The 13,674-nt window shown below is 41.7% G+C and overlaps 1 protein-coding gene across 1 annotated transcript in view; it reads right to left on the bottom strand.

Annotated features, from left to right (window-relative positions):
• LOC126470889 (uncharacterized) overlaps positions 1–13,674 on the bottom strand; it is a 284,322-nt gene that overhangs the window by 23,412 nt on the left and 247,236 nt on the right. The window contains exon 4 of the mRNA XM_050098913.1: positions 7,135–7,288. Within this exon, the coding sequence (XP_049954870.1) occupies positions 7,135–7,288 (154 nt within the window). The remainder of the gene's footprint in view (positions 1–7,134; positions 7,289–13,674) is intronic.

Below are 13,674 nucleotides of genomic sequence, written 5' to 3'. Positions count from 1 at the left end.
TTACTTTTGCGTAGCGTTTATTGGCGTTTTGAGTGATGGATGCCGTGGCGAAGGATATGTATTAGCAACCAGTAAAATATTTTAGGGAATATTCTCAGTCATATTAAAGCGAGCGGTCCGAAAAAAAACTCTTGGTGACGGCTTACAACGACTGGCGCGCTGCTGCGCACGGAATATCGCGGAAGTAATTTGCCTCTGTACGTGATATGATACAATAATGATGTCTGAAATGTTTCCAAAAATAATTTTCTAGTTTATTAACAACTTTCTCCCGGGAAGTTTCTTCGCAGTCTCACAGAAATAAAATTCATCAGTGACTATATATTTCGCTACGCAGTCGGTCCAGATTCACACCTCTTATAATATTTTATTTTTTATCTCAGAATATTTTTATGTTTCCGAAATAAAAGACGCAGCATATGCATCTGTAAACTTTGAGGATGTTCATATATATTTTTTCTTTTCAGTCCAATTACATTAGCGGTTCTGTTACCACCACAAGTTGAAGTAAAAATTATTGTCCTCCAGAATTTCTTGTAAAGTTAGTTTTCATTTTTTTTCCCCTAGCAGTTAGTGAGAATTTTCTTTTGGAAAGTACTCCATCATATTCTAGACTAATAATAGAGTTGCCCAGTTTTTTTTTAATTTTACGAAGACTCGAAATTATCACTACTATAAAACTGGCAGTGCTGTAAGACGGCGAGATGACCTTGAAACTCAATCTTCGTGCGGCCACTACAGTACAATTACGAACAGAGGTAATGTGGGTGCCGCACGGGGTGGCCGCGCTGTATAAAGCAACATGTTCGGATTCTGCGGCCCCTCCCGCCGCAGGTTCGAGTCCTCCCTCGGGCATGGGTGTGTGTATTGTTCTTAGCATAAGTTAGTTTAAGTAGTGTGTAAGTCTAGGGACCGATGACCTCAGCAGTTTGGTTCCTTAGGAATTCACACACATTACAGAGGTAATGTGTTTGTTTATATTGGTGTGTGTGCGTGGTTAAGTGTCTAATTTTGTATCCGAAGAATCACTTGTTCCTATGCCAATGTATAGTCTCCCTGAGTTGCCTATGTTTCTGTATATAGAGCTCCTAACCAAGCAGTACTTCTTTCTCTGTCGCCAAAGTGAATGGATCTTACAACTAAATGTATGTTCGCTCGACCTTGTGCATTACGGTATACTTCACGCAAAGATACTAAAATTATCTCTATATAATGGGCATACAACAAAAGAAGTGGGGGCACATCTGTGATACATAGTTTTAAAATTTTGACTAAATATAATGTGAATGAAATGTGATATTCACTAATGTAAAGCATCATGCACTTAGTGTAGGTGTATACTACCATAGAATAAAGTATAAACTTTTTTCTGTATTTGTGATTTCTAAGCAGAAAACAATTTTACGTTAGTTGCGTTACTTGTTTGAACTCTGAATATTTTCTACATTTCTGCAGGTGTAGAAACGATTTAGAATGCAGGTCAGACAATTAGATCAACTGTCCGCTTCCAGTGACTGGTGTGGTTACGGAACGTCTGGACGTGACATGCTACTGTTCATTTCCTCTTGACAAACAGGGATTTTAGGGAAAATTATCTTTATAACGGAAACAAATCATTTGAACCTTATATACAGTTTCAGTCATCTCCACATATCTTATGGACTTCAACGATTGTTTTCAGTTTTTGATGTCTACTCCAATCACTTTTAGTGGTGTAGTGACGGAATGGGAGTAGTACTGCTGGAGTTTCAGTTTTGAAGGAACATTTGAAGACGGAGTTCACCAGTCCTCCATCTAGAGCCCACCAGCTGCAATTACTCAAGTATTACTGACTGTATGAATTCTTCCATCTGACGCTAAAAGCTTAAATAGCGTTTTTTTTTTTTTCAGCAGGGTACAAAAAGTTTTGTGCTCATCTTGATGAATTGTTACGCTTCGGTTATTAGACACATACCTACAATGACAGATTCAAGTAGCCATGGCACGTACCTGCGACACAATCTCAAGACTAAGTTTCACTTAAATTTTGTGAGAGTACGCCGCATGTAACCCAGTCGGAAGAAAATAATGCAATAACTTTGCCTGGAAAATTAGTAGATTCAGTACATTGTGGTTTCTGAAAGAAGTTAACTGATGAGAACTCCAATTTACTATGAAGTTATGGGCTAACGAGAGATAATTACAAAGGCGTGCTGAAAAGTAAGGGCTCCGAATTTTTGTATGAAAGTTCCTAAAGCTTTTTAAATAAAACAAACAACATTCTGAATCCTTATTCTTCATCTCTACGTGTTTATGTCTCATGACAGTCACCCTGACGACGAACACATTTGTCGCAGGCGAGACCAATTTGTTGGTACCGCCACTGTAGAATGTTGAATTCTTTAACAGAGCCACAACTTTACGTTTGCTTGCACTCCTTCATCAATGTCAAAGTGAGTTCCTCGAAGGTGTCCTTTAAGTTTTGGAAACAGATGAGAATCGGATGGGACCAAGTCAGAACTGTATGTCTCGCAGTACCTTGCAGAGTTTATGGTGGTGCGTTTAGGCAAGAATTCCAAAATGCACCACACCATGGAAGAAGATTTTCTCTGATGAGCTCATCAATCCGATTCCGAAAAATCTCATCGGTTGCCGTACGGGGTCGTCCACTCCGAGATCTATCACACACGTGTACGTTAGCACCACCGTTTCCTTCATTACGAGCACCAACAACCCAACGTTACACATTACTGATACCTCTACAATCTTCACCATAAATAACTTTCATTCTTCTGTGGATTTCAATTAGAGGCACGTTTTGTGTCGTTAGAACCTAGATTACAGGACACTGTTTTTCACGCACTGACGTAGTTACATTACACACCGCCCTGTTACATGCTACAGTTCGGAGCCCTCTTGTTGCAGAGGGACGCTACTTGCGTCAGCAAATCGGGAAAGTCGACCGAGTAACATGCATGACACGTAATACCTCAATCGATATTGAGAACGAATAAAAAGTTCCGAGGCGTTACTTTTAAGCACGGTCTCGTAAGTACGTCGCCGAATGGGATCAAAGTGGATTAGTTTAATCCCATCTGTACCAACAAATCTATTCTAATACTCTATCCGTAACAAAAGCTGTCGAACAACTGGAATAACAGGAACTTGATATCCGGCTGCGATTTCATAAGAAGTATACACACATGCAACGAGTTTAATACAAAACCGATTTTGATTCATGTTGGCTAGACGTGTAAAGAATATTCTCATGAGGATGTTCTCGTGCTACATTTACAATTCATAACATCCATTATTTTCCAAACGAACTTTGAAAGATAACTCAGAAAGACGAGAGACTACACAAAAGGTCACTCTGCACCCTCTACAAAATAAATTTACAACACTTCCTACTTGTTAATGAAACAAGAGCCCCTATTTTTCACCAGTTAGTGCAGCTGCTACAATACCAGCGTTCATTATGTAGTGATTACTGACTATCAGGAATTGTAAGTACAAAAATTCATTGTGATAAGTCCGCAGCTCGTGGTCGTGCGGTAGCGTTCTCGCTTCCCGCGCCCGGGTTCCTGGGTTCGATTCCGGGCGGGGTCAGGGATTTTCTCTGCCTCGTGATTACTGGGTGTTGTGTGATGTCCTTAGGTTAGTTAGGTTTAAGTAGTTCTAAGTTCTAGGGGACTGATGACCATAGATGTTAAGTCCCATAGTGCTCAGAGCCATTTGAACCAACCATTGTGATAACCACCAAACTGCAAGCTTGTCTTCCGAAATTCGCACAATAAAACTTATTTCTGTTCTTTACTATACATGTAAATTATAGTTAACTGTATGACAGCAGCTGCATGCGCAATTATCAGAAATGAGTTCCACTGCCGAAGCAAATGGAAGTGTGCAATAACGCTCGCAAGACTCATGACGAGACAATTTACTGGCGACAGTAACTTGGAACTACTTATACCTAACTAACCTAAGGACATCACACACACCCATGCCCGAGGATGGATTCGAACCTGCGACCGTAGCGTATCCCCGTGCTATTGTCATTTCTTCGACATGAAGGTGATGTGTTTTTTCAGCAGACCAGTAAGTATCTACATACGGTTGCTGCGACGCAAAGTGTTCTTCGTGGTGCAAAACAACTGCGCTGCCAGAATGGTCTCTCTATCACTTGACAATTGCGCAAATGTGGTATATGCTGAAACGGAAACTTACTCGTTCTCCAAAGCCAGGAAGAACCATTACCGAATCGCAATAAAAGGTGCAAGATACTTGCTTCAGTCTATCGTAGGATGCCATTCAGCACATTTATGATTATTTACACGTGAGAATACACTCCAGCCTTGTCGCTAGAGGGTGATACACCGTGTATTAATGCGAGTGTTTGTACACCCTTCACTGTGACATGTGTGTTCCATTTGGTCTGAATTTGTTGTCTTATACTTCTGCAATGATGAACTACCTTTCACATCACTTGTCGCTATGGTGACCTTGTCCTTGAGGGTTTTAATTTTTTTCCAGTAGTGTATAAAGGAAGTTGATGGTCACTTACAGAAAAAATACTGGTTGTCGGAAAAATACGTTCCAAATTCTTAAACATCGATAAAGCACGTAAAAAGATAATGTGACTTAATGCGTAAAAAATCAGTCAGGAAACGCGTTGCTAAATAATAGCACATGCGCACTCGCGGATGCTGACATTAGAAGGCATCCAGGTGATAGTTTCGGCAAGAACGGGCTAGTACCTTGCTATTTTGCATCTTCGTTTGTTTCCCCCACAGATACAAAGGGCCTGCTGTACAGTACTTCTATAAATGCTGCAAAGACCATATTGCACATGTTGCAGAAGACGCAGTAGTTGTTCGTGAAATTCAAGGCCAATTTGGTCATGGTGTTTAGTGATAAGTATGTCTGTGTGCCTGCCTATCGATATAAGACATTAGACTCGTATTTAGAAAGATGGTGGATCCAATCCCCGGCTGGACATGTAAATTTAGATTTTCGGCCATTTTCAGTGACGTCAAATTCCGGGAGGGTTCCTTTGAAAGGGAATGGAAGATTTCCTTCCACATCTAATAAGCTCATCGTCGACTGGTCGCTTAACCCTCATCGACTCTCATCTTTCTTTCTTACCTATGAGTCTCCTGCATTTGTATACACCGAAAGCATATATAAACGAGCAAAATTGGTATTACATGGTGTGTGGCAGAATCGACATGACTCGAAATTACTCCAGTACCAACACTATCTAAGGTCAGAACGAGCCAATTAGTCGCCGAAAAATGACTTACCTGTTCGTAACTTCGCAAAAACACGTAATTTTTTATGCTAATAAATATCTAGTTACATTTATTCCATAACGTCTAAAACTCTGTAAGTGAATTTTTTGAATATTGTATATGGAAAACAGGTATTTACAGTTACTGTAGCTTCTGTATTAAAATCCCTTGAATACTACACCATTTGATGAAAAGTATTCGGACACCCCTATGTAATGCGAGGTTGACCACTAGATGACATAAGAGGCGAACCGGTCACTATAAGAGGAGCCGAGGAGTATTGTGTTTCCAGTACAGAACCAGTAACAGCAGAACGGGTCGATCAGAAAATCTTAGACACTTCGAATGTAAACTAGTCATTGGATGTCATCCGAATAACAAATCGATAAGGGTCGTTTAAATCCTTGTAAAGCCTCCCAAGTCGATTGTCGGTGATGTGACTACGAAGAGGAAACGCGAAGAACGACCACAGCTACACCAAAACCAGGCAGAACTCTTGTACTGGCGGACACAGACCGTCGAGCATTGCGGAGGTTGGTTGTAAAAGTCGTATGAAATCAGCGCAGGGAATCTCGCTACTTCCAAAGGGCTGCCAGCTTTCCAGTTAGTACAATGACTGTGCGCAGGGAGTTAAAAAGTATGTGGTGCAGTGACTAACAGCTCCTCAGAAACAACACACTTCTCTAGTCATTGCTAAGTGACGCCTGAGGTGGTGTAAAGACATTGGACAATGGATGAATGAAAGGAGTGATTTGGAGTGGTGCATCACGCCATGCCGTATGGCAATCCGAAGGGAGGGTTTGGGCTTGGCGTATGTCCGGAGAATGTTAGTTACTATGACGTATACTACCAACAGTGAAGTGTCGAAGAGGTGTTGCTATGGTAAGGGGGTATTTTTCGTAGTTAGGGTGGAAGGATATGAACACGTGATACACCATGGTGTACTGCGTAACAGTCAGGAACTGTTCGGGGACGATGATTCTCTTTACTAGCATAACAATGCTTCCCTGTCATAACGCCGTGTCCGTGAGACAATGGTCTGCGGCTCAAATGGCTCTGAGCACTATGGGACTTAACATCTGAGGTCGCCGGCCGCGGTGGTTTCGCGGTTCTAGGCGCTCAGTCCGGAACCGCGCGAATGCTACGGTCGCAGGTTCGAATCCTGCCTCGGGCATGGATGTGTGTGATGTCCTTAGGTTAGTTAGGTTTAAGTAGTTCTAAGTTCTAGGGGACTGATGACCACAGACGTTAAGTCCCATAGTGCTCAGAGCCATTGAACCATCTGAGGTCATCAGTCCCGTAGAAGTTAGAACTGCTGAAACCTAACTAACCTAAGGACATCAAACACATCAATGCCCGAGGCAGGATTCGAACCTGCGACCGTAGCGGACGCGCGGTTCCAGACTGAAGCCCCGAGAACCGCTCGGCCACAGTGGCCGGCAATGGTTTGTGGTCAGCAACATTTCTAAAATGGACTTGCCTATCCACAGCCTAAAGAAAAGGGAGACCTTTGGAGTGAGTTAGAAAGTATATTTCGTTGCTGAACTAAACGAAACACGTTTGGATTGGGTTAGGTCGTCGACTTCTGAACAGACTCCAGTGTCCATCACGACCTTCTCTGCCTTCAGTTCTTTTGGAAGAGTGGTCTGTCATTCCTCTACAGATATTCAGACATCTCACTGAAAGTGTCTGTAGAAGAGATCAAACCATTATAAATGTACACACCCATTATTAATGTCCAGTAACCAGTGTCCGGATACTTTTCATCACATAGTTTATAAACACTTATCCAGCGAACATGTCATTTTAATCGCACTACAAGTAATCAATAAACATCTTTAATTTGCCGTAAAATTATTCTTACCAGCAAACGAGTTTAAGCTGATTTTCTCCAGCAATAACGAAAGAGCTACCGTTCATTGATGTCTGCAGCTCTCGGATTCTCTCTTGGTATACAGTGGCACACACTTCGTAGTCAGTCCTTGCTTTACGCATGCAGGGTGCGTGTCTCAGGAATTCTGAAAAAGAATATTTGCATGAGAAATATCGTTTATTTTAATTTGGTTTCTGGTTCTTGTGTTAGAATTTCGTTACTACTTATACAACTAGGAAAATATTTCTCTACGAACCTTCTTATAGCTACTAGTGCACAAATTATGCCTACTATTTTCAAGTGGACATGTATGCGTCTACAATTTACGTCAAAAGTTAATTCGGGTCGATTCACAAACAAACATGACATGGTGGTGGTCAAAGAATTTCCGACGATTCAGGATTAGATAAAACACTCGATGTGGCTAATTGAATGTTCTACAAATGTCCACTCTGCAAACACAGATGATGAGACCTTGTCTTGGACATAATTTAGATCATATGCATCATCAGTTTAACTATCGTTTGAATTATCACAAGAGGACATCATAAAAATGCGTTACAATAGGCGGATTGATAATTTGCGCCGGACTGGGACTCCTGCCTAAGCCGTCTGATTAACTAAGGAGAAGCGGTGGCTACTGCATCACCCGGACACACACAGTGGTCATCGCAGCTATGTGGACGACCCTTGCACGCCTCCCGTCAGACCAAAATTCTCAACTTATCCACACATTACTGACGTAGTGCCTCTTGCCCATTGTCCTCATTACTCGCGGCATTTCACCAATTCCCATAAGAGTTCAAAGGCGGTGTGCATCCGCACTGAAATAATCAGTTGTTCGCCTTCGCTTTAATTATATATTATGTATGTGGTGTCTGTTATTTCGAACATGTCCAAAAGAACATACAGCACATATAAAAGTTGTTCGGAAATTACCGTTACAAACGTCTAGGACTTGTAGAAGGCGGTGAGTACATCATATTTTGAACAACAACCAACGTCCGGAAAACTACCATTTCCTTTCTACGATGGTTTCAGTTCAGATGTGTGAAGTGTCCACGTCTGCTGAGGGACAGAGAAAAGCCTCAGATTTGCTTGTCCTGGTATGCAACAGGGTAGACACGGTGACATGTACTACTTCTTGTGCAGTCGTGTGCAAAGTTTAATTCATGAGACTCCTTTAGAGCCAGTGGAAAGTCTGCTGGCACGAGTTCTGGCCGCTGCACTAGAAATCGAAAAGACGCAAGGTGGGATGGAGAGCGTGTACAATGTTTGTAACAACGTTAGTGGTAGCCACATCGAGCCGCTGTTTTAATGTATCATTACTGTTCTGTATGTACTATATTATGGGTTCTTTTTTGTTTTGGAATAATGTAAACACGTAATGTTCAAGTGTTAATACAAAAAATGTGCGTAAGTGATAAATGGATGCTTCTTTATATTTCTTTGCGAATTGTTATCTAATAATTTACTACGTCATGTCTAATTCAGTTCCTCATGCAGAAATGGACTCGTTAAACATCTGAATTGAAACCGCCGTAGAACGAAAATAGTACGTATCCGGACATGCGTTGCTCTTTAAAATATTATGTACTCACTCCCCTCTACAAGTCCTAGAAGTTTTTAGCGGGATTAGTTCAGTTTGCTAACCACCGCGTCATTTCCCTCGGTGATAAGCCACAACGCCGTCTCACTTCCTTCTCAACTACTGCTTCCTCTTCATGTCCTTCGACTCTTATAACTGCTGTTCGGTTTCTGTACATGTAGTAAATAACATTTCGCTCCCTGTATTTAGCTCCTGCTACGTTTAAAATTTCAGAGAATGTAGTTGACATTGCCAAGACGCCACAGTAGTCTTCAGATACTGGAGCCAGTTTTGGCGAAATACTACATCCTTTTCTAAACGTCGCCACATGTTGCTTGGAGACATTGTTCGTTCATTACAACTGGTATACGTGACCCTCTGGGTGCACTCGAAGTCCTTTTCAGTGCTACCCATTACTGTGTAAAGTAACTAGAATGGCTGAGATAGTCAAGGAACACTCTTCACAAACTCTTCTTGCTCTCTTCAACAGTTTGCCAGTTCTTTTGTGTAGTGACCTGAAGTGCTCTATAACAGTTCAATATCTGAAGCTTCGTGAAGGAGCACCCCTTTCTCAGATGGTAGAGTAGCACTCTTTGCTCCACCAGGGAAAACACTGCAGTTGTAACACAGTGGTGTGGATACGGAAATGATATTTATAGACATAGTGTTCAAACACAGACAACGGCCTGCACAGCGTCCAGTTATCATGGCTGAGCTCCCACAACTGCGGCATCCTTTGCATTCCTACTCAATCTTATAGGTGTATCCAGACCACAAAATGTTCAATGGAATATAAATCGATGATAACTTGCCATTGAGCAGTGTCAACGAGCGTGGGAGAGTATGTTGAGAGATCTTTGCTCGATATCGACGCCTGCATTACCAAATGTTCAGAAGAAATTAAATTTATGAAGGCGCGACGCTCTGAACAGCTCTAACCCCTAGGGCAGAGGATGTTGAATCCGCAAAATATAATATGAGCGTTGAAATCTCCACAATGAAAGAATGGATTTAAGTTCAATTGACGGCTTCTTCACCTGCAGTATTATTTAGGAGCATGTACGGGATACACACAGTGGCCCCATATTTCAAAAGCGAATGCGTGAAAGTTGTTGGCGAGGTTGACATGGATTAGTGGCATTCGTCATTGATGGGTACGGGAAATCATTTTTAATCCTTTCAACGACGTAATCCCTTATGTGGAAAATGGAGCCCCTTAACAAAGGGATATCGGATACTTTGATAAGTACAAAATTGTTGAAGTTTTCGGAGCCACTTGTTGACGTATTTTTTATCCCCTTCTGTCTAGAGATCTTCGGCCGAGTTTCGTTTAACATTTCTTAACTTTCTTAACGTTTAAAAAGTTCTACTGAAGATGTTTTATATGTCTCCCTTGTAGGCCAAACGCTACGTTCTTATTTCTGTGCTACACGTTTTCTTTCCTCCACATGAATACTGACTCCACGTAATGTGCCATTGGGGTATGGAACATGAGATATGCACGTTTTTCTTCCCTTCTATATTGAAAGCATGCGGCAGCTGAAGGTTTCGAATGGTGATTTTTTCCTTTTTTTACTATAGCAAATAAACGTGTGCTGTACTGCCTGATCGTCCAGTATTTCATAAGTTTACATTCATTATTTTCCACGCATGCCTCATATCATATTTATACACAATACACGATCATTCAAAAATCTGAAGACGTTTTGTCAATTTCATTATTTAGTTTAATACACCTCTCATCATTAATGTACAGTTTGAGCCAAGGAGCATGTCAGACATACAGTATTTTGTGAAATTTATTTAGGATATGTATGAAATGCAAAGAATATCTTAAAAAACTAAAATCAATAACGTAATTTTTCTCATTGTCTCGGAACAAATGGATCTCTGTTGTTAGACGACAATCCTGCGTTTTTAGTGTTATAGCACGATACTGGACTGAAGATCACGTATATTTGCAGGATAAATCAACATCTAGTCGGCTATCTCAAACAGAATGACTTCTCCATGCCAACCAGCAAGGATTCCGGAAAATGGGTCTTGCGAAACCTAACTCGCACGTTTCTTAGATGACAACCTGAGAGCCAGGTAGAGGTATTTATTGATTTCGGAAAGCATTTGACAGAGTACTGCATTAATGCCTATTACTGAAAGTACGACAGTGTAGGGTATCAAGCTAAATTTGTGACTGGATTAAGGATCACTTGTTAGGTAGGACGAAGCATGTTAATTTGGATAGAGAGTCAACAACAGACGTAGAAATAATTTCGGGTATGCCACAGGGAAGTGTGTTGAGACCTTAGGTCTTTATGTTGTATGTTAATGACCTTGAAGTCAATATTAATAGTAGCCCTAGATCTTTCACAGTTGACACAGTTGTCTATAGTGAAGTAGTGTCTGAGAAAAATTGAACAAATATTCAGCGAAATCATAAGATGATTTCAAAGTGGGGCAAAGATTGGCAACTTGCAAGAAATGTTTAGAAACTGTAAGATGTCATGGTCTCCTGACCTTCATTGCTTGCATATTCCACCCTCACAATCATATTCCACACATCAAAACGCTTCATTCGAACCCAAACTCGATAAGATAAAAAGTCATTGTATGAATTCATGTAAACGATATGCAAATAACTAGTAAATCGCAAGTGCGCACCTAGATTGAAATACTCGAGGCTGGCGTACACACACACACATTCAAGACATGACGGTTGCAGGGGCTTTTAGTTCGGGAGAGGCAGACCATGTGCCAGGAGGCCAGTCCCTTCAGAGAACGAGTCAGCCTATCTACGTCGGATGGTGACCGCCCATAGAGCAGACAACGTTTGCCCGAGTGAAAGGAAGAATGACCCCATGTTCCGCTTAAAAGAAAATTCCACTACATTGTGTGGGAGCGCCCAGCCTACGCATTCTTTACAAACATAGCACGCAGTTTCAGAGGGTTTCACAGGGAGACAGCAAACGCCAAACGCCGATGCTACAGATTTCCGGATTGTTGCCTTAAACAAAACTGCATTCTCCCGTTTTAGAAGAGCAATGCTGATTGGCAGATGATATTCCTGACGCCTTGAGCTGAAGGAGTATTGGAAGAGACTGAAAGATATACCCCTTCACGTCTGCTGTGGAGAGTGGCCGTTCCGTTGTCGCTCTTGGAGCGAGAACACGTAACAAGAGCGTATGCGCTCGTAGATGTACTCAAAGTGCGAGGAACAAGTCTCTCCCCAGTACTTCACTGGGAGAGCACCTCTGTCGAGAGCGAATTGGAGTGCGAGTCTATATTGAGTCCTTGCAATTAAGCATTGTTCACAGTGTTGGCCACCACACTTATTGTGCGGTGTGAACAGAAAGAGTTATAGTTAAACGCCTGCGAGCGAATTTTTGAGTGGCATCGTGGTGGACTGGTTATCTGACTGGTGTACCACGCCAATAGTTAGACTAGGGGCGAATAGGAGTCCTTGACTTCATCAAGGCATAGGGAGAGTTTGATTGGAGAAGGTCAATCCAGATAGAACGAGAGTTATCTTATTTGTCAGCAGCGAGCAGTGCAGACAGCAGTCATCGCAGCTTATGGTATTGTGTGCTACAGCTCGTGTGAGCCCCATATTTCCTCCACAACAGTACACTTCACTGCATTTCACATGCGACAGCCTCGACCATACCTAGCAACATTGTAATGGATAATTATTCAAGTTGAGTAGGCACGGCTCTCAGCCATTCTGCCAAGTCAATAACAATGTTAAACTTTGTATAGAAATTTCATTAGCGAATCCTATCCTTAAGAGGTAACTTCACATTCCGAATAGAAACTGGAAGTAACTTGTTCAGTTCATAACTAAAAGTGCCATTGTGATTTCTCAGAATTTTTTCAAAATAAATAATAATTTTCGTTAGTTTCATGTTTTTCTTACACTAACTAGCACTACCCAGAACCCAAGTATCCCACTAGTTACGTAAGAAATTCTGTGAATTTGTGTGTCATTTTCTTACAACAGACGACTCCAGAAGATATTTATTGCTGAAAGTTTTTGAGGCATTTCTCTTTAGAACGTTAGGAGCGTCTGTCTGACTTCTGTAGTAGTGTGGGGATGGAAATTGCATCTTGCAGGAGCCACAGGGTAAAGGGTACATCTCAGATTAGTCTGTTGTGCAGAATGACAGAATAGCACCCACACGCTCACAGAAAATGGCGACCCTACCAGGATAGGTAAAATAGGTAAGCTACCAGGATAAGAAAGTGCCAGGATAGTTACGTACGGCAGGTCGCAGCGATAGCACTTTGAAGAACTTTCTTTCATGTATTAAATAGCTATTTGCAAAGATTGGGATCAGAATAGATACAGACAGTGAAGAAAGCAGAATTGTAGGGAAAAGGGCGTGTGTTATTGTGTTGGAAAGTTTTGCATTTTTTTACGATTTTTGTGTAGCTGTTAGGGCATAGGCTTTTCAGGTGATAGGCAAAGACGCAGAGTGATGCAGAGACGCAGTGTGACGCAGCATCATATAAGTTAGAATTAAGAAATAACATTTTTCTCCCTTTGCAAGCGCACAGGTGGAGATTAGAGACTGTAGCAGAGCAGACAGAACATTAGCCGAGAAGTCATGACGTTGTTGTTGTTGTTGGTTCAACCAACTGGTAAGTGGTCGTAGAGCTTTGTAGATAGGGTTGTGGTGTGTTGAAAGAATTTCCACGTTAACGGGAGCACAAGCCAAAAGGTTACATGAGAGACAGCAAGTAGACAAGATGGGGGAGAATCAACCAGATAGACACCAAGTAAACGAGCTTATTGAGAATAGGACAGAAGGTGAACCTGAGAGTAGGACAGACGGTGACTCAGAGAATAGGACAGTCGGGGAGCTGCAGAATGAGCAGGCTCAGATAGACTGGAATAAAATTGAGGCAGATCGGACAGATGGGAATCGAAGGGACGAGAACATCGAATA

Source organism: Schistocerca serialis, chromosome 3 (assembly GCF_023864345.2).
Source record: "Schistocerca serialis cubense isolate TAMUIC-IGC-003099 chromosome 3, iqSchSeri2.2, whole genome shotgun sequence".
Lineage (NCBI taxonomy): Eukaryota > Metazoa > Arthropoda > Insecta > Orthoptera > Acrididae > Schistocerca > Schistocerca serialis.
The sequence above is the reverse complement of the archived record's forward strand: the minus strand, read 5'-3'. Positions and strand labels throughout refer to the sequence as shown.